General features: G+C 33.0%; 1 protein-coding gene across 1 annotated transcript in view; it reads right to left on the bottom strand.

The window, feature by feature from the left end:
- Positions 1 to 888: 888 nt before the first annotated feature.
- LOC306847474 (major histocompatibility complex class I-related gene protein-like) overlaps positions 889 to 20419 on the bottom strand; it is a gene marked incomplete at its 3' end in the record, with an annotated part of 143103 nt that continues 123572 nt past the window's right edge. Inside the window, exons 3-10 of the mRNA XM_079381418.1 lie at positions 9128 to 9403; positions 8263 to 8535; positions 7922 to 8029; positions 7807 to 7824; positions 7508 to 7533; positions 5257 to 5512; positions 4364 to 4657; positions 889 to 1043 (exon numbers count right to left, since the gene is read on the bottom strand). Of these exons, the coding sequence (XP_079237544.1) occupies positions 889 to 1043; positions 4364 to 4657; positions 5257 to 5512; positions 7508 to 7533; positions 7807 to 7824; positions 7922 to 8029; positions 8263 to 8535; positions 9128 to 9403 (1406 nt within the window). The remainder of the gene's footprint in view (positions 1044 to 4363; positions 4658 to 5256; positions 5513 to 7507; positions 7534 to 7806; positions 7825 to 7921; positions 8030 to 8262; positions 8536 to 9127; positions 9404 to 20419) is intronic.

Raw genomic sequence — 20419 nt, 5'->3', positions numbered from 1 at the left:
ATAACAACAAAACTACCTTCAAAAACAACAAGTGTCTTTTACACACTTCCTTATTTCTCCTTACCTTATATAGTCTCTGTCCCTTAAAACAGAATATCTTCAATATAAGACATAATTAGCACATCAAGTAGTAGGTTTAACATATGAGTAAAGCCATGGCATGACGATCCATTCAAATAAAATAATCAGAGTAAACCAAAATGAGTGAAAATGTAGAGAAAAACAATAGTTTTCCCTAGAACAGCCAAAAACTGTAATCAGAAAAAAAAAAAAAAAAAAAAAAAAAGACCATTAGTGCATTTAACATATCTTACTCAACACAGGAGCAATCAGATCAGACACAACGGCACAAAGTCAAAAGAAAAATGTCCGTTTGACTCAAATAGAAACGTTCGAAGTCTGTAGAACTTAGAAATATTTAAGACAACACAAATGTCCACTTGACTCAAAACTTTACAAGTGAACAACGAACCATCCTTTGACCTTCAGAAGGCCCAAAACAAGCCCGGTGTTGTAAGGTCAGTGATGTACAGCCGGCCATCTCACCACATAAACAATATGAAAAAGAATAATAAACGGCTTATATAGATCCACCGGTCAAGTCAACCAAACGGCCAACGTTACCTTCTAAGAGGCGTTACGGTGAGCTGTTAAAAAGTTCTTGGCCTCATCCACCGATGCAAGCAGCTTTTGTTCGCCTTCCTTGGTCACAATCCTCAATCTTGCGGGGAAGAGAAGGGATGGTTTAAATCCCAAAGAGTAGAGCTCTGCCATTACCCCCACGATATTGAGCGCGCTGCTCCAGGACTTCTGGACTGTAGTCATCGTAAATAGCGATCGGCTTGCCACGATACTGCAACGATCCTCTTCTCTTACGAGCCTCTCGTATCACTGCCTCCTTAATCTGGTACCGGTGATAAAACGAACTATAACCGCTCTCGGCTTCCCTCCCTGCTTTGGCTTAGCCACAAGAGCTCGATGCGCCCTGTCGAGTTCCTTAGGAGACGACAGAACCTGTTCGCCCATGACTTCCGACAGCATCTCTGCAAAGAACACAGTGGGTCGAGGGCCCTCGACGGATTCCGGTATAGGCCAATAATCCTGATTTGTTACGCCGACTGCGGCCCTCCAAATCAGACGTTTTGGCCTTTAGTTTAGTATAGTTCTCTGTTAACTCGGCGCATACCGCTTCCAATGTGTGAATTCGATCGCTGACGAGGTCTGCATTAGATTCTAGTGATGTTATTCGTGAACCATGGTCCGACACCGCAGCTTGGACGAGATCAAGTTTCGCCTCCAAAGACGTTAAAGCAGATTTAAAATCAGTAGAGAGAGCAGCTCTGTGCTCTTCCAATAAACTTGTCAAGGCCGACATGCTAACCTCACTGTGAACCGCAGGCGCATCATCTTTAGCAGAATTTACTTGGGGACTGAGTTCAGAATTGGAAATGCACTTAATTTTCACTTTGATGTACACATGCATCACATTCACAAATATGTCTATAAACATCCGAATAAGCAAAACGTAACATTCACAATGTGAATGTTACGTTTTGCTTATCACAACACATCCAGGGTAGCTAATATCAATCAAAATACGCAAGATAAATATGGTGAACTTGGTGAATTTATGCAATATCCCAAAATTCTCAGAAAAATAGGTGATAGAAACATATAAAGCAGAGTTTTCTGGACAGCAGAGAGCAGAATCTCTAAAGCCCGGCTCACACTGTGCGATTTTGGCCACGATTTGTTCGTCTGAGACAAATTTTGAAAATCCTAACATCCTAAAAGATTCCTATAATCCTAGGCTAAAATCGGTTGTCTAGATCGCTGGTTTGACATGTTCACCGACAGCCGATTAATGGCCGTTGCGATCAATTTTTTCCTCCGATTAAATTCTGGCAGTGTCAGAAGATTTCAGACACTTTCCTCAAGTTTCCTGCAATGTGACATCTCCTACGACGACCGTCAAACCAAGAACAAAACTAGATCAAGTTGATCAAGATCAGTTCTGATGCTGCTTCAACAGAGACTCTCTGAGAGTTTAATACAGTTTTAATAGTTGATCGCTCAGCAGCAGAGACACAGATGTATGTCTGTTTACATTTGAATCTTCTGACAGTTGAGATTCAGTTGAGATTCAGTTGAGATTCAGTTGAGATTCAGTTGAGATTCAGTTCAAATTCGGTTGAGATTCAGTTGGAGTTTGAATGGAATGAAAGTCAATGGGATTCTTGTGAGTCTTGATCATCTGCGTCGGGAAAACTGTCTGATCAGGTAGAAAAGATAAAATAATAAAAACAATTAATCAGCTCAAGTCAGGAAGATCACAGTAATGACTTCTCGATTCATTCATTTATTATTCATTATTTATTTTATTTTAAATGAAATGATATTTGAATTGATCTGTGTTTCTGTCTCTCTTCACTGGGTTCAGTGTGTCTCTGAGCTTCTGGTTAAAGTTCATTATTCATTAGAAACAATGAAAGTCCACTGAAAGAACAGCTTACACCTCGCTGTCTACATAGGGAGCTTCTTCTGAAGCAGCGATTGAAACAGGAGTTCACTCATTTTTATTTCACAGCAGAGAGGGAAACACTGACAAAATTAGACTTGTTTACGTTTGATAAAAATGATCATAATGTGATTGTTTTATTCACGTCAATCATACATTGTGTGGGTCACTATAACGTTTACTCTATTCTTATCCCAGCTGGCCACCGCTCACTTTCTAGTGTTCAGGGAGAAGAGGATGAATTGTTGTGAATCCCACAGGCTTTGTCTCCTTTACTGGGGTTTTTTATTTTAAATGAAATGATATATTAATGCAGGTCTCTGAGTCGCTGCAGTGTTGTGTTTGTGTTGAGTTGAGCTCTTTCTCCTGCATTCATCAAATAATCAACATCCTTCTGAAAGACCAGCTTAGGTTTATGAGGCGTTGTGCTGGTCTGATGCTGGTTTAGCTGCTAATTAAGGTAGTTAAGAACCAGTTCCTTTCTTACAAAAGAACTAGATTAAAAAGACTGTCAAGACAAACTATCTGTTGTTTGAGAAAGCTGTTTGAACTTTTTACTTGAAGTTTGAACTCCTGAAATATAACTTTGTTTTATTTTCAGTAAAATCGATGTAATATATTTTTGTTCAATAATATTTTTTATTTTTTCTATTGTATTTTGAGAGAATTTCATGGTTCTAATTCATATTTATGCAATAATTATGATAAATCTTTTCCCAACGAAAATAATAAAAAAAAATCTAATAATAATATCTCATCTTAAGCATCTCTGTTCACATATTTCACTTTTTCTCCTGTTTTTCTAATGCAGAACCAGTTAATTTCTTTAAAAAAGAAGAACTAGATTAAAAATATATTAAAATCAAACTATCTGTTGCTTGAGAAAGCAGTTTAAAAAGCGTGAAGCTTGAAGTAGTTTTAAATTTGAATTGCTTTTAAAAGCATTGTTACAGCATTAATAGGCATTAGTAAGCAGTTTATAATTACAGCTATAAATGTTTTGTTCTTGAGCATATCTGTAATGTTTAATAATTGTATTTTCATACTTTATAAATTATCAATTTATCATTTCTAAATTCTTACATTATTTGCAAACCAGTTATTTAGGAGTTGTCAGTGGTTCATAAGATCATTTAGAAAGTGTAAGTACATGATTTATAAACTATTTAAATATACATTTATAAATCTTATTATTTAGACACATGATAATAGTTGCTCAGTGTGTTAATAAATTCTTTATTAACACATATTCCTGCTGTAATTCATGATTAAGTCAGGTAGTTATAAGAAATTTAGCAGTTGCCAGCCATCTATTTGTGTGAGTTCATCTGAAGTGAGGACTATGTATACCTTATAAAGCATTTACTAAGCAGATTTAAAGGCTCATTTATCTTCCAAACAGAAAAGTTAAACAAACACAACACAATATTTTTTCAAGATGCAAAAAATGAAACTGTACAACTGTACACTTGATAAAAAATGACAAATAAACCTCTGCAATTTTATTGAAAAAAAAAAAAAATTCAAGTGTACAGTTGTACAGTTTCATTTTTGTTTTTTGCACATTTCCTTTAGTTCTGTATCCCTCTGTGTTGTGTTTATTTATTTTTTATGTTAATAACTGAGCCTTTAAATCTCCTTTGTAATAGATATGCTTATAAATCAAGAACAAAACATGTATAGCTGTATTTATAAACTGCTTACTAATGACTATTAATTTTGAGACAATGCTTTATAAAAGGATGAACTGACTATTTATTAATGTTTACCTAATGATTCATAGTGTTCAGTTATTATAAAGTGTTCATATGATATTTCATATGAGAGAAACTTTCATGCACATACCTGGGTTTGAGCGGATATCATCCACAGTGACAACAATGTCCTTCGCTGCTCCCACATGCTGAACCACACATCTGAAGTCATTTTTGTTCTTCTTCCACTCCTCCTCTGAGAGGGTGATGGTCTTCTGGAAGGTCCCGTCTGCGTTTGGCATAGTTGTACCAACATCCACATCCTCATGATGCTCTTCACCTCTTTTCTGCCAGGTCATCATTATGTTGCTGGGGTAGAAGCCAGTAGCTTGACACAAAACTGGACAGGAAGAGTCCTTCTGCAGCAGGAACACCTCAGGTGCATCTGCATAAAGATCACATAGAGATCAAATTTCAAACATGAACGATTATTTTCTGATGAATATTGAAGCAAATAGTGATAACAATAATTGATCATTACATTTTTTGATATTACATAGTTCTTATTAGTCAGAAAAGTTGCTTTCAGGGTACTAGGTTGATACAATGAGCACTTTTCAGGAATGCAGTAAAAAAAATGTTCTGTGAATTATATTGTTTTTATAGTAATACTTAAAATAGTAGTTTGACTAAATTAATATGACATAATATTTACACAATTCAAAGGATATTTTCATCATGTTTCATGCACAGTCTGTTTGTTAACACATTTTTCTTCCAACTATCTGTTGATGAAGTCCAAATGATCAATAGATCAATAGGTTTACCATAACGTAAAAAAATAATAAAGTTAGGACTATTAGGGAATTCTTATCCTATCTCCATTTTTATGAAGGCAAAGAAACATGTTTTTTTAACATTGAACTCTATACAGAGAGTATAAATGAGAGGTATGTATTATCGGACATTCAGAAGGATATTTGTTTCTAAAAAACAAAAGGTCAATCAAAATGTAGTGACTATCAAAACAACTGATATTCAAACCTTTTCTTTCCAGAGTGCTCTTGCCATAACCCACACACTTCTTTATCCACTCAATGCATTCATTCTCCAGATACTCTTTATATCTTTCGGATTGGGCTCTAATAGCATCCCATTTGTTCTTGATTATCACAGCTTTATCATTAGCTGCAGTCCAGGTGAGAGAGCTCTTATGAAAGCTGATGAAGTCCTCTCCATCATAACCATACTGTAGGTATCCTCCTTTGGTGCCATCATCATCCAGCTCACAGCCGTACATGAATTAATTCACATGAACAATTCTAATATTTTCATCTCATCTAAAGCATCTCTGCTCACACATTTCACTTTTCTCCTGTTTCTGAAGCAGAATCAGTTCATTTCTTACAAAAGAAGAACTAGATTAAAAAGATATTAAAATCAAACTTTCTGTTGCTTGAGAAAGCAGTTTAAAAAGCATAAAATTTGAAGTAGTTTTAAAAGGTTGAAGTTTGAACACCTGAAATTTACAATATTTTATTTTCAGTAAAATCTATATTAATATATATATATATATATATATATATATATATATATGTTCAATAATATTTTGTATTTTGGGAGAATTTCATGATACTAATTAATGTTTATGATAATTTTTTTCCCCCATGGAAAATAATATTTTCTTCTCATCTAAAGAATCTCTGCTCACAAATTTTTTATTTTCAGTAAAATCAATGTAATATATCTTTCTTCAATAATATTTTTTCTTTTGTATTTTGAGATCATTTCATGGTAATATTTAATATTTATGCAATAATTTCCCATCAAAAATAAAAAAAAATCTAATATTTTCATATCTAAAGAATCTCTGTTCACACATTTCTAAAGCAGAACCAGTTCATTTCTTAAAAAAAAAACTAGATTAAAAAGATTGTCAAGACATACTTTGTTTCTTGAGAAAGCAGTTTGAAAATCTTGAAGTTTGAAGTAGTTAAATTTGTATTGCTTTTAAAAGCTTGAAGTTTGAACACCTGAAATGTGACTTTTTACATTTTCAATATTTTTTGTTTTATTTTGTATTTTTAAGGAATTTCATGGTTCTAATTCATATTTACGCAATAATTATGATCAAATTGATTTATATTTCATATCAACTTTAGGAAGGAATCATCACAGTCCAGTAATTCTCTAACATTCAGCTGCAATTGAAGCAAATCTTATGAATGATAATTTCTGCTGTTTTAATTAATAACAGACATTCACTGCTTCTTTCTTTTTGTGAGATTTTCTTTATTTTTAAACAACCAAAGTGACAATTTTGAAGGCAACCAATATTCAGAGAAATTGTGTCTTTTTATTTAGCTAACTGAAAAATGTATATTTTATTTTAACGTTCAGATGTTCAGGTTTAACAGTACAAAATATTTTGAACCAGTTATTCTGTAATACATTTTATCATCAAAATCATTAAAATAAAAATAGAAATCTATAAACATTAAAAGCTCAACAATCCCCTGCAAAGAATAAAATACAAAGCCTGCATATTGATATTGATATATTTGATTGGAAAAGCCCAATGATTAAATCTAGACCATTTAAAGTAAAGTAACTTAAAATATTACATTAAATAAACTATTTTATCATTTCATTGACTTCTTAGTCTCTTACAGAAATTGTCTACAAAACACAACCAATCTTTATAGACTCGGATAGGCTGTTGTACCCAGTTGGTTACATTGATTTTATATATATATATATACACAAGCAAATCTTTCACAAATCTTACAAACCAATCAACTTTGCTAATCAATCATTGGCATTCTTGTGTCTTTGTCACTACAGGGAAAAATATATTTTCATAAAATAAAGTCAATAAAATGAATGAAAATCAAGATGAAAATAAATCATGAAGAAACAAAAACTTGATGTAATTAATTTAGAATCATAAGACATAAATCCCATCACAGAAATTCTATAATGTGTGAGTGTGAGTGTGTGAGTGTGTGTGTGTGTGTGTGTGTGTGAGAGTGTGTGAGTGTGTGTGAGTGTGAGTGAGAGTGAGTGTGCGTGTGTGTGTGTGCGTGTGTGTGTGTGCGTGTGTGTGTGTTTGTGTGTGCGCGTGTGTGTGTGTGTGTGTGTGCGCGTGGACAGATGGACTCGCATCATTTTTCAGGTTCATCTCTGCCACGTGTCTGGTTTCCTAAAATACCAAAAGAAACATTACATTTCATCTGTTTTACAACTGAGAGAGATATAGTTATGAATGCAGATACACTTACATCTTTATACATTAGGAGTTGTTTGATCCATCATCAGAGGCTACAACAGAAAACAATATTACAGATAATTAATAATACAAAAGACTGCACATACAAAACTGTTTAGATTTAGATATTTCTACAGTGTCATTTATTGGTTTTATTATAATGAAGAGAAATATTGTAGAACAAAACTTCTATTTTGATTTACTAGAAACATTTACATTTCTCAAACACTGTGTTTCAGATTTAAAAACAGCCTGATATAAACCAGTGTCCAGAGTCCATCTGATATTAATGTATTTAAATCAAACAGAGATTATGAGGAACCTACCATTGACTGGTTTGAAGTCTGAAAAACAAGCAGAGAAACAGACATTAAGTTATTGCACCCATCAGAGCAGCACGATATTATAGTCACGATAATAATAGCACAGTCTCTGTCTCACCTGTCTTTTTCTTTTTCTGCAACACCTTAAACACGACAACACCAATCACCGCCAACAGGAGGACAACAGCAGCAATAGCACCAACAATGACACCGATGGGAGGAGAATCTGAAGAATATGATCAGATAAAAACATCAGATCTTTGATGAGCCTGACAATGTTAGAAACCTGTACAGGTGGAACATTTCAGAAGATACAACAGAATCTGTGACTGTGATGCCATCAACTAATAATAATGCAGGGCATGACATTATGTTTGCAGAAGTAAAACAAATGATCTCCATCAACATTGCTCATGGTCTACTCATCAAGACAATCTTACCATAGTAAAGCACTCTTACCGTCTGTCAGTATCTCTCTGATGGTTTTGCCCCGGTGCTCCACCACACAGCTGTACTCATTCTTCTTCAGCTCATCAGGTGAAACTCTGAGGGTGCTTGTCTTCTGAAAGGTCCCGTCGTCATTGGGAAGAAGTTCACCAAGATCTACATCCTCATCATGATCTTGTCCATTTTTCTGCCAGGAGATTGTTACTTCTTTGGGGTAAAAACCTGTAGCATGACACGTGACTGGAGACGAGGAAGACTTCTGCAGCAGAGACACCTGAGGAGAGACTGAGAGAGAGACAAGATGATTAAAAAAGATATTGAACAAGAAAATTAGACAAAGCCTACAACATTCAAATAAAGTAATTACTATACATTTATTCTCATAATCTGTTGCATCAATAGCTTTATAAAAAGCTAATTTTTCAAAGTTTGATCGAAAGCTTTTTTTCCACTGTGTGCATACGCAATAAAGTCTTAAATTAGTTTGGATTATTGTTTCACAAAATTCAGTTTGCTTATATGTTGTGTTGTTCTATGATAAAAAGCCCTTCACAAATACCAAACTATGTGTAATAATATTATTATGCTGAGGAATACATATTTTCCCTTCATTCTGTATTATCTGTTTTCTGGCAGCACACTTCTTAAACTAGATCTGGTACAGATACTCCAGTGATGCCCAACATGTGAAATATGCAGGTTTATATCATAAATATCTCCTGTATGACATTTACATTCTGTTCTGGTTTTTAAGCAGATGCATGTTGTTTTGTGATGCATATAAGGGCTCTATTTCTGGTTAAAAATGTGAATGCAGTTATGATAAGCACTCACTATATGCAGTGGTCTGCAGTGACCCAGAAACTGATATAATTACCTTTTCTCTCCAGAGTGTCCTTGCCATATCCCACATACTTCTGCAGCCACTCAATGCATGTATTCTCCAGATATGCTTTCCATTGTTCTGAATGAGCTCTATTAGCATCCCATTTGTTCTTGGAAATCACAGCTTGAGGACTAGGAGCAGTCCAGGTGAGGGAGCTCTTATCAAAGCTGATGAAGTCTTCTCCATCATAACCAAACTGGTAATATCCTCGTGTGGTGCCATCATCCTCCAGCTCACAGCCGTACATCACCTGGAGTGTGTGAACACCTGAGAGAAACAACACAGATCATTATATCACACTCATCATTCCTCACTTTCTCTAATACAATCTTAATGTAGGGCTGTCGCGATTTGTCGATTTTAGTCGACTAGTCGATTTTTAAAAATCGTCGACTTCATTTTGCTCGCGTCGACTAATCGGCAAAATACCAGAAGTGGTGCATTGGCATAATTGTGAATTCACAAACGTTATGATTTAGTTCAATAATTATATGCGATGCAGCTCACACATGCTCTTTAATTATTTACATGTGGAGCATCTCAAACTCATCTCTGCATGTTGTTATGAGTTTATGTTTATTATAATGTTCATCTGGGAACACAACGTGTGCCATTTAATCAGATTTGTGAAGGTAAATCATTTATAATTCAATATAAACACAGGAGAATACATCACGATTTCAAAATAAAAGCTCAAACCCTCACTCTGAGTTTACACGGTTTGATCTCCACATATTCATTTAATTACAGCAGCTATAGCATTTCTGTCCTAAAGGAATGGCCAAATTAATAAAGATTAAGTGTACATTTGAATTAAATGGTGCGTGGTCAATATTAAACAAGGATTAGATCACACAGTAATGTGTAAAAACAATCGCATAATCCATATGATTTCTTGCTTTTTATACTTTATTTGAACTAATTATTATTGCATCATTGCTATTATATATGTATTTTAAGTCATTTTAAAAGCTATTGTTCACTAAAATCTATTTTTATTACCACAAAAAAATAAAATAAAAATATAATTATAGGGCTCTATGAAATCAGTTGTATTTCCAAATTCAGTTTTTTAAAATTTTATTAATCAAAAAGCCTGTCTAATTAATTGAGTTTTACAGTTTTATCTTTACCAAATTCTGTTTTCCATTATTTTCTGGATTCCATTTTAATGGTTCCATTTAAATTTTAATAATCAAAAGCATCTCCAATTAATTGATTTTGTATGTAAAAAAAAAATTTTTTTTTCCTGCACATTTACATTTTTCATCTAAATAAATTCTGGTAAATAATATTTCTGGTAAATACTCTTTTAAAAAGTGTTTTTTGATTATAATTGTATTATTATTAGACTATAACAGATGGAGATGTTGTCGTTCTCACACTATAATACTGAGCTGTGATTTCAGTGATTATGAGATGGACACTTGCTTCTTGCACTTTACTTTACTTTTGCTTTAAAAAAGGATTTCATAGAAATTTGGATTTCATTTGGTTTAATAAAATATTCTTAAGTAAAAATTTAGTTTTTTTTGTGGGAAATTAATCGTTTAGATTAATCAATTTATCGAAAAATTAGTCGATAGATTAGTCGATATAAAAATAGTCGTTTGTGGCAGCCCTATCTTAAAGACTTGATAATTAAGCAGAATGTTTTCCAGTCTTCTTTTTCAACACAAAACCAAACATCGACTTAAAGATGAGAGCAATTATGATTGGCTAATGGAACTGGTCTGTACTAATATATACAAGCATCCAGGAAAAGTGAATAGACAGATTTGTCTGCATATAAACATCAATCTTGTGCACGTGCGTATGCTGAGTTCACAAAATCTAAATATTTGACAGCTCGAGGTTATTCAGTAAAAGATGAAAGTAAAAATCAATGTGAGCTATTCCAATGGGAATCAGATTTGTGTGTTCAGACGCAGGTCAGACGTCCAGATATCGGATATGTATCCGATTTAAAACCACATTTGAAAGCGACTGAATGGATGCGAAAGAATCAGATCTTGTGCAGATTTTTCTGTTTACTCGTGTGCAACATCTGATCTGTGTCACATGTGAGTAAAAAACACAGATTTTCAGACACAGATTGCTATGTGGTTGCTGGGGTGTTCTGGGTGGTTGCTAGGTGTTTGCTAGGAAGTTGCTAGGGTGTTCTGGGTGGTTGCTAGGGTGTTATGAGTGGTTGCTAGTATGTTACTATATAGTGGTTAGGTCTTAAATGAAAAGCATGTGTTTTATTTCCTTTTATATCACATCTGTATTCCTGCAGGATTAAAACAGCATTTAAATGTCACTAAAGTTCAGCGGGTCAGTTTTTTTTTTCTTCAGTAAAATCAGTGTAATATATTTTTGTTCAATAATATTTTTTATTTTTAGAACATTTCATGGCACTAATTAATATTTATGCAATAATTATAATCAATATTTTCCCATTGAAAATAATACCATTTAATTTCTATTATTTTTATCTCATCTAAAGCATCTCTGCTCACACATTTCACTTTTTCTCCTATGTTTCTGAAGAATTTTTTAAAGTTATTATAATATATTTTTGTTCAATAATATTTTGTCTTTTTTATTTTGTATTGTGAGAGCATTTCATGGTAATAATTAATATTTACGCAATAATTATGATAAATTTTTCCCATCGAAAATAAATATTTTCTAATATTTTTTATCTCATCTAAAGCATCTCTGCTCACACATTTCACTTTTTCTCCTCTGTTTCTAAAGCAGAACCAGCTCAGAATCAGGACCCAATGCTAATCTCACAGCAGCGGCCGGTTTTAGCTTCGCTTCCGTCAGAGAGTTTGGCGGGAGATTCGCGGGGAACGCTGGGATTTGGCGCATTATAGAAACAGAATCAACACACGAAGTTGAGAAGAACATTAAAGCGGCTGTTTACTCGACAAAAGCAAGGCAAGACATCTGGAAACTGTTATGAGTTAAACTGTTAGTTTAGTTAATGTTTTGTGAATCATGCAGGACGTTTAAACACCGAGGCGCCGCTGTGGCCTTGTTTTAACGCTTAATGTTTTATAACGATAATAACAAAATACTCCATGTTTTTGTCACGTGTGGTGCTTTGGTTTAGCTTTACTTCATCTTATTTAAACACAATCATGTTTAAAGCCTGTTATTCTGGATGTTATCTTGAAGGAATATTTAATATTTGAGTATTTGTGCTCATTTTTCACAAGCTCTGAGAGAAAGTCGACGGGTTTAAGAAACTAAATTGTGTCTCTGCATCAAATTCACAGCAAAAAATACATTTATATATGTTCATTTAGTTTTGTTCGTAAAATAATATAAAGGCATAATATAATATTAAAATGTAAATAACAGTTTTTAATTAAATTTGGGAAAACGTACACATTTTTGAACGATTAAATGAAGTTTTTTTATTATTAGCGAGTAAACAAGTAAAACTAGACTTTCTGAACAGTTCTAGTCTGAAGCCGTGTGTTAGTAGTTAGTTATTGTGCTACACTTTGAGAAAGTCTGTCAAATACAGCACAGTCTACTCTGTTAATATGAAGGGATTCTCCGGATTGAGTTTCACAGGTTTTTACCTGCATTTTTAATCATGTGATGTATTTTGTGTTTTTGTGTTACAGCCACTGATCTATAATAGAGAGCTGAAATAGATGCTGCTTAATCAGGACATTAAACATATACACATCATAATTTATTCAGAGAAATAACTGACTACATACAGCACGGATTTATAGACATTGAAGCTTTATTTCCAAGCTAAGCTTTTCATTTCAGTACAATATAGAGAAATAAAGTAACAGAGGCTATCGTATTATTCACTGTATATTCAAATCAATTTCTGAATACGTTCATGTTTAATAATTCCTGAATAATTACATAAGGTTACATAAAGAAACAGCTATATTTTGTGTTGACAGCGCGCAGCAGATTAAATATATCGCTTATCCTGCACAAAAACACCATAAACATTGCCGATAACATCTGAAGTAAAGATGAATTCACATACACCGAACATAAAAACTACTACCGTGTGACTGATTCGCTTCAGATCGGGTGATTTTAGGTCAGCGGTCTGCATGAGACGCCATGCTGCTCTCTGCTGGTAGAGAAGAGAAAGACGGCGGCTCGAACACTTCCGGTGGAGAACGCATCATATCCTGGAAAATTACTTGTACCTTTTCCATTTCTCTAGATATTTTTCTTACAGTGTATCAACTGATCAACACTCGCGAGCACAAGCTACTAACAAAGTGTATCATAAATGAACCATTATTAAATTACGAAATAGTTTTTTACTATTATTAAACTGGACAATTGCAAATATAGCAGCTAATTTAATAGCTGTGACGAGGAAACCAGGCTGTTAGACGCAATAGTCCAGGAGTCACTGAGAAGTAAACTAAACACAACTGCACCTGAAGCACGAGACTGAACCCAGAATAAAACAGCTCTGGGTTAAAAACAAACTAAACGTGTCCTCAGACAGGATCAACTAACACTACATTAAACCATGAATAGTGCTGCTCAACTATTTCTGTCTCTGCTCAAACATTTCACTTTTCTCCTGTTTCTGAAGCAAAACCAGTTCATTTCTTACAAAAGAACAACTAGATTAAAAATATATTAAAATCAAGCTTTATGTTGCTTGAGAAAACAGTTTAAAAAGCCTGAAGTGGTTTTAAATTTGAATTATTTTTAAAAGTTTGAAGTTTGAACACCTGAAATATAACCTTGTTTTATTTTCAGCAAAATCAATGTAATATATTGTTGTTCAATAATATTTTTTCTTTTATATTTTGTATTTTGAGATAATTTCATGGAACTAATTAATATTTATGAAATAATTATGATAGATTTTTCCCCACCAAATTGTTTTTGTCTAATATTTTCATCTCATCTAAAGCATCTCTCCTAAAACATGTCCCTTTTCTCCTCTGTTTAAGAACTAGATGAAGAAGATTGTCAAGACAAACTCTGTTTCTGAGAAAACTGCTTAAAAGCCTGAAGTTTGAAGTAGTTTTCAATTTGAATTGCTTTTAAAAGCTTGAATTTTGAACACCTGAAATATAACTTTTATTTTTAGCAAAATTATAATTTATTTTTGTTCAATAATATTTTGTCTTTTGTATTTGTAGAAAATTTCCCGGTGCTAATTAATATTTATGCAATAATTATAATCGATATTTTCCCATTGAAAATAATACAATTTAATTTCTAATATTTTCATCTCATCTAAAGCATCTCTGCTCACATATTTCACTTTTTCTCCTGTTTCTGAAGCAGAACCAGTTCATTTCTTACAAAAGAAGAACTAGTTTAAGAAGATATTAAAAGACAAACTTTGTTTAAATTGAATTGCTTTTAAAAGCTTGACGTTTGAACACCTGAAATGTAAGTTTGTTTTATTTTCAGTAAAGTTATTATAATATATTTTTATTCAGTAATATTTTGTCTTAGTTATTTTGTATTGTGAGAGCATTTCATGGTAATAATTAATATTTACGCAATAATTATGATCAATTTTTCCCATCGAAAATAATAAATATTTTGATCTCATCTAAAGCATCTCTGCTCAAACATTTCATTTTTCTCCTGTTTCTGAAGCAGAATCAGTTAATTTCTTACAAAAGAAGAACTAGATTAAAAAGATATTAAAAGGCAAGACATCTGGAAACAATTCTCAAATCTCACTGAAAAACTGAGAAAGAGTTAAACTTCGTAAGTTGTGATAAATGTTCAAAAGTGTTTGTTTACGACGGACGTAAATCTGGCAGCTCAGGCGACACCTATTTATCTAAGTCCTATGTGTTTATTTATATAATAAGTTCAAGTTTGTCATATTGTGCTTTGGCTGATTTACTTAAACAGTTAGTTATGAGTTAAACTGTTAGTTTAGTTCATGTTTTGTCGCGTGTGAATCATGCAGGACGTTTAAACACCGAGGCGCCGCTGTGGCCTTGTTTTAACGCTTAATGTTTTATAACGATAATAACAAAATACTCCATGTTTTTGTCCCGTGTGGTGCTTTGGTTTAGCATTACTTCATCTTATTTAAACACAATCATGTTTAAAGCCTGTTATTCTGGATGTTATCTTGAAGGAATATTTAATATTTGAGTATTTGGGCTCATTTTTCACAAGCTCTGAGAGAAAGTCGACGGGTTTAAGAAACTAAATTGTGTCTCTGCATCAAATTCACAGCAAAAAATACATTTATATATGTTTATTTAGTTTTGTTCGTAAAATAATATAAAGGCATAATATAATATTAAAATGTAAATAACAGTTTTTAATTAAATTTGGGAAAACGTACACATTTTTGAACGATGAAATGAAGTTTTTTTATTATTAGCGAGTAAACAAGTAAAACTAGAGTTTCTGAACAGTTATAGTTTGAAGCCGTGTGTTAGTAGTTAGTTATTGTGCTACACTTTGAGAAAGTCTGTCAAATACAGCACAGTCTACTCTGTTAATATGAAGGGATTCTCCGGATTGAGTTTCACAGGTTTTTACCTGCATTTTTAATCATGTGATGTATTTTGTGTTTTTGTGTTACAGCCACTGATCTATAATAGAGAGCTGAAATAGATGCTGCTTAATCAGGACATTAAACATATACACATCATCATTTATTCAGAGAAATAACTGACTACATACAGCACGGATTTATAGACATTGAAGCTTTATTTCCAAGCTAAGCTTTTCATTTCAGTACAATATAGAGAAATAAAGTAACTGAGGCTATCGTATTATTCACTGTATATTCAAATCAATTTCTGAATGCGTTCATGTTTAATAATTCCTGAATAATTACATAAGGTTACATAAAGAAACAGGCTATATTTTGTGTTGACAGCGCGCAGCAGATTAAATATATCGCTTATCCTGCACAAAAACACCATAAACATTGCCGATAACATCTGAAGTAAAGATGAATTAACATACACCGAACATAAAAACTACTACCGTGTGACTGATTCGCTTCAGATCGGGTGATTTTAGGTCAGCGGTCTGCATGAGACGCCATGCTGCTCTCTGCTGGTAGAGAAGAGAAAGACGGCGGCTCGAACACTTCCGGTGGAGAACGCATCATATCCTGGAAAATTACTTGTACCTTTTCCATTTCTCTAGATATTTTTCTTACAGTGTATCAACTGATCAACACTCGCGAGTACAAGCTACTAACAAAGTGTATCATAAATGAACAATTATTAAATTACGAAATAGTTTTTTACTATTATTAAACTGGACAAATGCAAATATAGCAGCTAAATTAATAGCCGTGACGTGGAAACCAGGCTGTTAGACGCAATAGTCCAGGAGTCACTGAGAAGTAAACTAAACACAACTGCACCTGAAGCACGAGACTGAACCCAGAATAAAACAGCTCTGGGTTAAAAACAAACTAAACGTGTCCTCAGACAGGATCAACTAACACTACATTAAACCATGAATAGTGCTGCTCAACTATTTCTGTCTCTGCTCAAATATTTCACTTTTCTCCTGTTTCTGAAGCAAAACCAGTTCATGGTACATGGTAATATTTATGAAATAATTATGATAATTTTTCTCATCAAAAATAATAATTTAAAAAATCTAATATTTTCATCTCATCTAAAGCATCTCTGCTCACACGTTTTCACTTTTTCTCCTGTTTCTGAAGCAGAATCAGTTTATTTCTTACAAAAGAAGAACTAGTTTAAGAAGATTGTCAAGACAAATTTTATGTTTCTTGAGAAAGCAGTTTAAAAAGCCTGAAGTTTGAAGTAGTTTTAAATTTGAATTGCTTTTAAATGTTTGAAGTTTGAACACCTAAAATGTATCCTTTTTCAGCAAAATATATGTAATATATTTCTGTTCAAAACATTTTTTCAGAAAATGTAATGGTACAAATTAATATTAAAAGTAAACAGTAAAATCAATGTAATATATTGTTGTTCAATATTATTTTTTCTTTTGTATTTTGAGCAAATGTCCTGGTTCTAATGAATATTTATGCTATAATTATGATCAATTTTCTCCCATCAAAAATAAAAGATAATATTTTAATTTCATCTAAAGCATCTCTTCTCACACACTTCTGTTTCTAAAGCAGAACCAGTTCATTTCTAAATGTAAACTGAAATGTAACTTTGTCTTGTTTTCAGGAAAGTCAATGTAATATATTTTTGTTCAGTAATATTTTGTCTTTTTTATTTTGCATTTAGAGAGAATTTCATGCTTCTAATAAATATTTATTTAGTTTGAAGGTTTTGAGTTAATGCTGTCTCTCCTTCTCTCAGGGTGGTTGCTAAGGTTTTGCTTTGTGATTGCTAGGGCATTCTGAGTGACTGCTAGGGTGTTATGGGTGGTTGCTAAACAGTTGCTGGGGCACTCTGGATGGTTGCTAGATGGCTGCTAAGGTGTCTAAGGTGGTTGCTATGCCATTACTAGGTACTCTGTGCAGTTGCTGGGGTGTTGCTATGTAGTTATGTAGTTTTAGCATGTATACTAGCTTGTCTAGCATATTTATAGCATTTTTGCATGCTTATTCTCCTGAACTCAGACATACAGTGAAAGACCTTCTGAAAACCCAGCTTAGAGCTGCATGGATGACTCGACTCACAACTGATTCAGTTTGGTGTGAGCAAGTCAGAGGTAAAGAAGATGTTGGTTAAACTTAAATCAACTAAAGACTCAGCAGGTGGGTATTAACAGGTGATTGTAACATGTGGTGTGATATTGTGGAGCATAAAAATAATTTTTACTAACCTGCAGTTTGATTGAAACGACCCATTGCTACTTGTAAGTTGTTTTTGAAACTTTGCTCTGTACCCACAATGATGTCAGTCTGTTGTTTCCAGTAGTCTGGACCCTCTGAATTCTTCATCCATTCTGTGCGGGGAACGACCTGCTTGCTTATGCTGTCATAATGATTGATCAACATGCCATCAACTACACCCATAGCTGTAAACTCAGGGTAGTTGGTGACCCCAGTTGTTGCTGTGTAAAAGGCCTTGAATGAGTGGGAGCCTGAAATGTTAGAGGGGAGAAAACAGTTTAGACACAAACCAAACAGACAGAACCAACAATGTCCCCACAATTCTTTTCTTTTCTTTTAGCTCACAGGTGAAATTTTGATGAACAGGAGTTTTCATGCATTTTAAAGCATGTTCTCTCAAATTAATCCAACTTGTGAAGTAGAATCTGACCCGTCAATTTGGCACTCACTGAATTCATTACCCTTACTGTTTTTACATGCAATATAATTTATTTAATTCAAAATAAATCTGTTTAGTTGGATCAATGCAATTTAGCTGGTTTAAATCAAATTAATTTAATCTATTGTATGTTCAAATTTATGTTTGTCAATATCTATTTTTTTTTTATGGGGGACAAATTTTTTATGGGGGACAAAATCTTTCTTGTTAATTCACCAATTTTTTAAATATATTTTTTAAGCTTAAACAAGTAAGTGTGTTCATCATTATATACACTTCATATAATAAACAAACACAAAAAAGTCCAATGTCAGTCCTGTCACTAAAATAGCAATTATTTACTGCCCATAGTTTAATCACAGGCAACACTCCTGCATAATGGTAACAGAATTCAAAAACATTAAAATCCTTAAATGTCCAACATAACTTAACATTAAACATTAACATGTCTTTCCCTTTTCCCTGAAAAACACTTAAAAATAATACTTGATCCCTAAATTTACTCTCCTAATGCAGTCCCTTGCGAAGCATGATGGGAACTACAGATCCACTGCCCAGTTAGTTATGTTAGCAAAAATGATTCATGTAGGTTTGACACAAATTAAGTAATCAAGACTTGTTATAACACTTACATATTATTGCCTTTTTTGTTAGTTTTGATTGCTTCTATTGTCCACATTTGTAAGTTGCTTTGGATAAAAGCATCTGCTAAATGACTAAATGTAAATGTAAGTAAACTTCATTGTTAAATATATTAAGAACAATCAAATTAAGTTGGTACGAAATGTTCAAAAATCATGTTACTTCAGCTCATTTTAATTAATTAAACTGAGAAGAGGTAAAATAATAATAATAATAATAATAAGAAGAAGAAGAAGAAGAAGAAATAAAAACATTTTAGAGAGTACAAAATGCCAGGACCAACACGGTAATTAAAATGTCTATTTCAATTGAACATTATACTGTCCGACAAGAATGATTCAAATAATCTGAGTAGAGCTCTGTGTTTAATTGAAACAAATATATAGGTGTTGTTTTTTTTTGGCTTAGTGTTATGTTAGAATCATTATTATACTCTTATACCTTTTGTTCTTTAATATTTTAAATTGTTTTTAGCTTTATTTTTTGTTTTTCATTTAAAAGGTAATTTTTGAAATCTTGTTGTATGCATTTGTCATTTTTATTGAATTTCTTTATTTTTAAAATGTGTATAGGTAGTATTTATAAAGTTTTAGCTTTTAGTTTTTAGTACTACAATTGATTGCTTCTGTTGTCCTCATTTGTAAGTGACTTGATAAAAGCACCTGCTAAATGACTAAATAATAATAATAATAAATATAAACCAGGAATGATGTTAAAATGGAGTATGGCATTTTAGGATGCCAGATTAGTGTGAAATACTAAGTGAAAAAAATGTGTTTATCCTCCTGTCCATTTTTCTTCAGCTATTACACATGAACTTTCTCTCTCACACACATAGATTTCAGTAATGTGATTAGTATTGATCTGTATAGCCTATGTCTGTTGTTCCGATGGTTGTCTTCTTTATTGCTTCCAGTCCTAGCTTTTACTACTTTAAACGATGACTGTAACCTTGTATAAGGGCACTTCTCGTGTTTATTGTCATTTTATGGTAAATCGCTTGTTGTATTCCTCAAATGTAAGTTGATTTGGATAAAAATATCTACCAAATGAATAAATGTAAATGTTTCATGGCATTGTATCGCCATCTAGTGGACAAAACACTGCAGTCAAAAATTGCATTAAACCTGCGCCCGTTTTTCTTTCCATGTGTTCTTTGGTTGTTGTGAAAATAAATCATTCTGATTTTTATTGTGCTGTAATGGGGCTTTTTCCCATTACACGGTAAGACAGGCAGAAAGCTATAAGGTTTAGGCTATTCCTAATTAATAGTAACTTGAGACTAAAGTATAGAGGGTTTAGCTCGTCATCGGTATCTGGGCAGAAAAACGCTTCTCGGGTCAGAAATGAAACTATCAGAGACCCGCAATCTAGCTCTAGAATAGAACTAGTGCTCTAGAATAGGTTTTACATTTTCAAACTCAAACCAATAAAT

The sequence above is a fragment of the Barbus barbus genome (genome assembly GCF_936440315.1).
Source record: "Barbus barbus genome assembly, chromosome: 27".
In the NCBI taxonomy this organism is placed as follows: Eukaryota; Metazoa; Chordata; class Actinopteri; order Cypriniformes; family Cyprinidae; genus Barbus; species Barbus barbus.
Note: the sequence above shows the minus strand (reverse complement) of the source record. Positions and strands in the feature narration are given on the sequence as shown.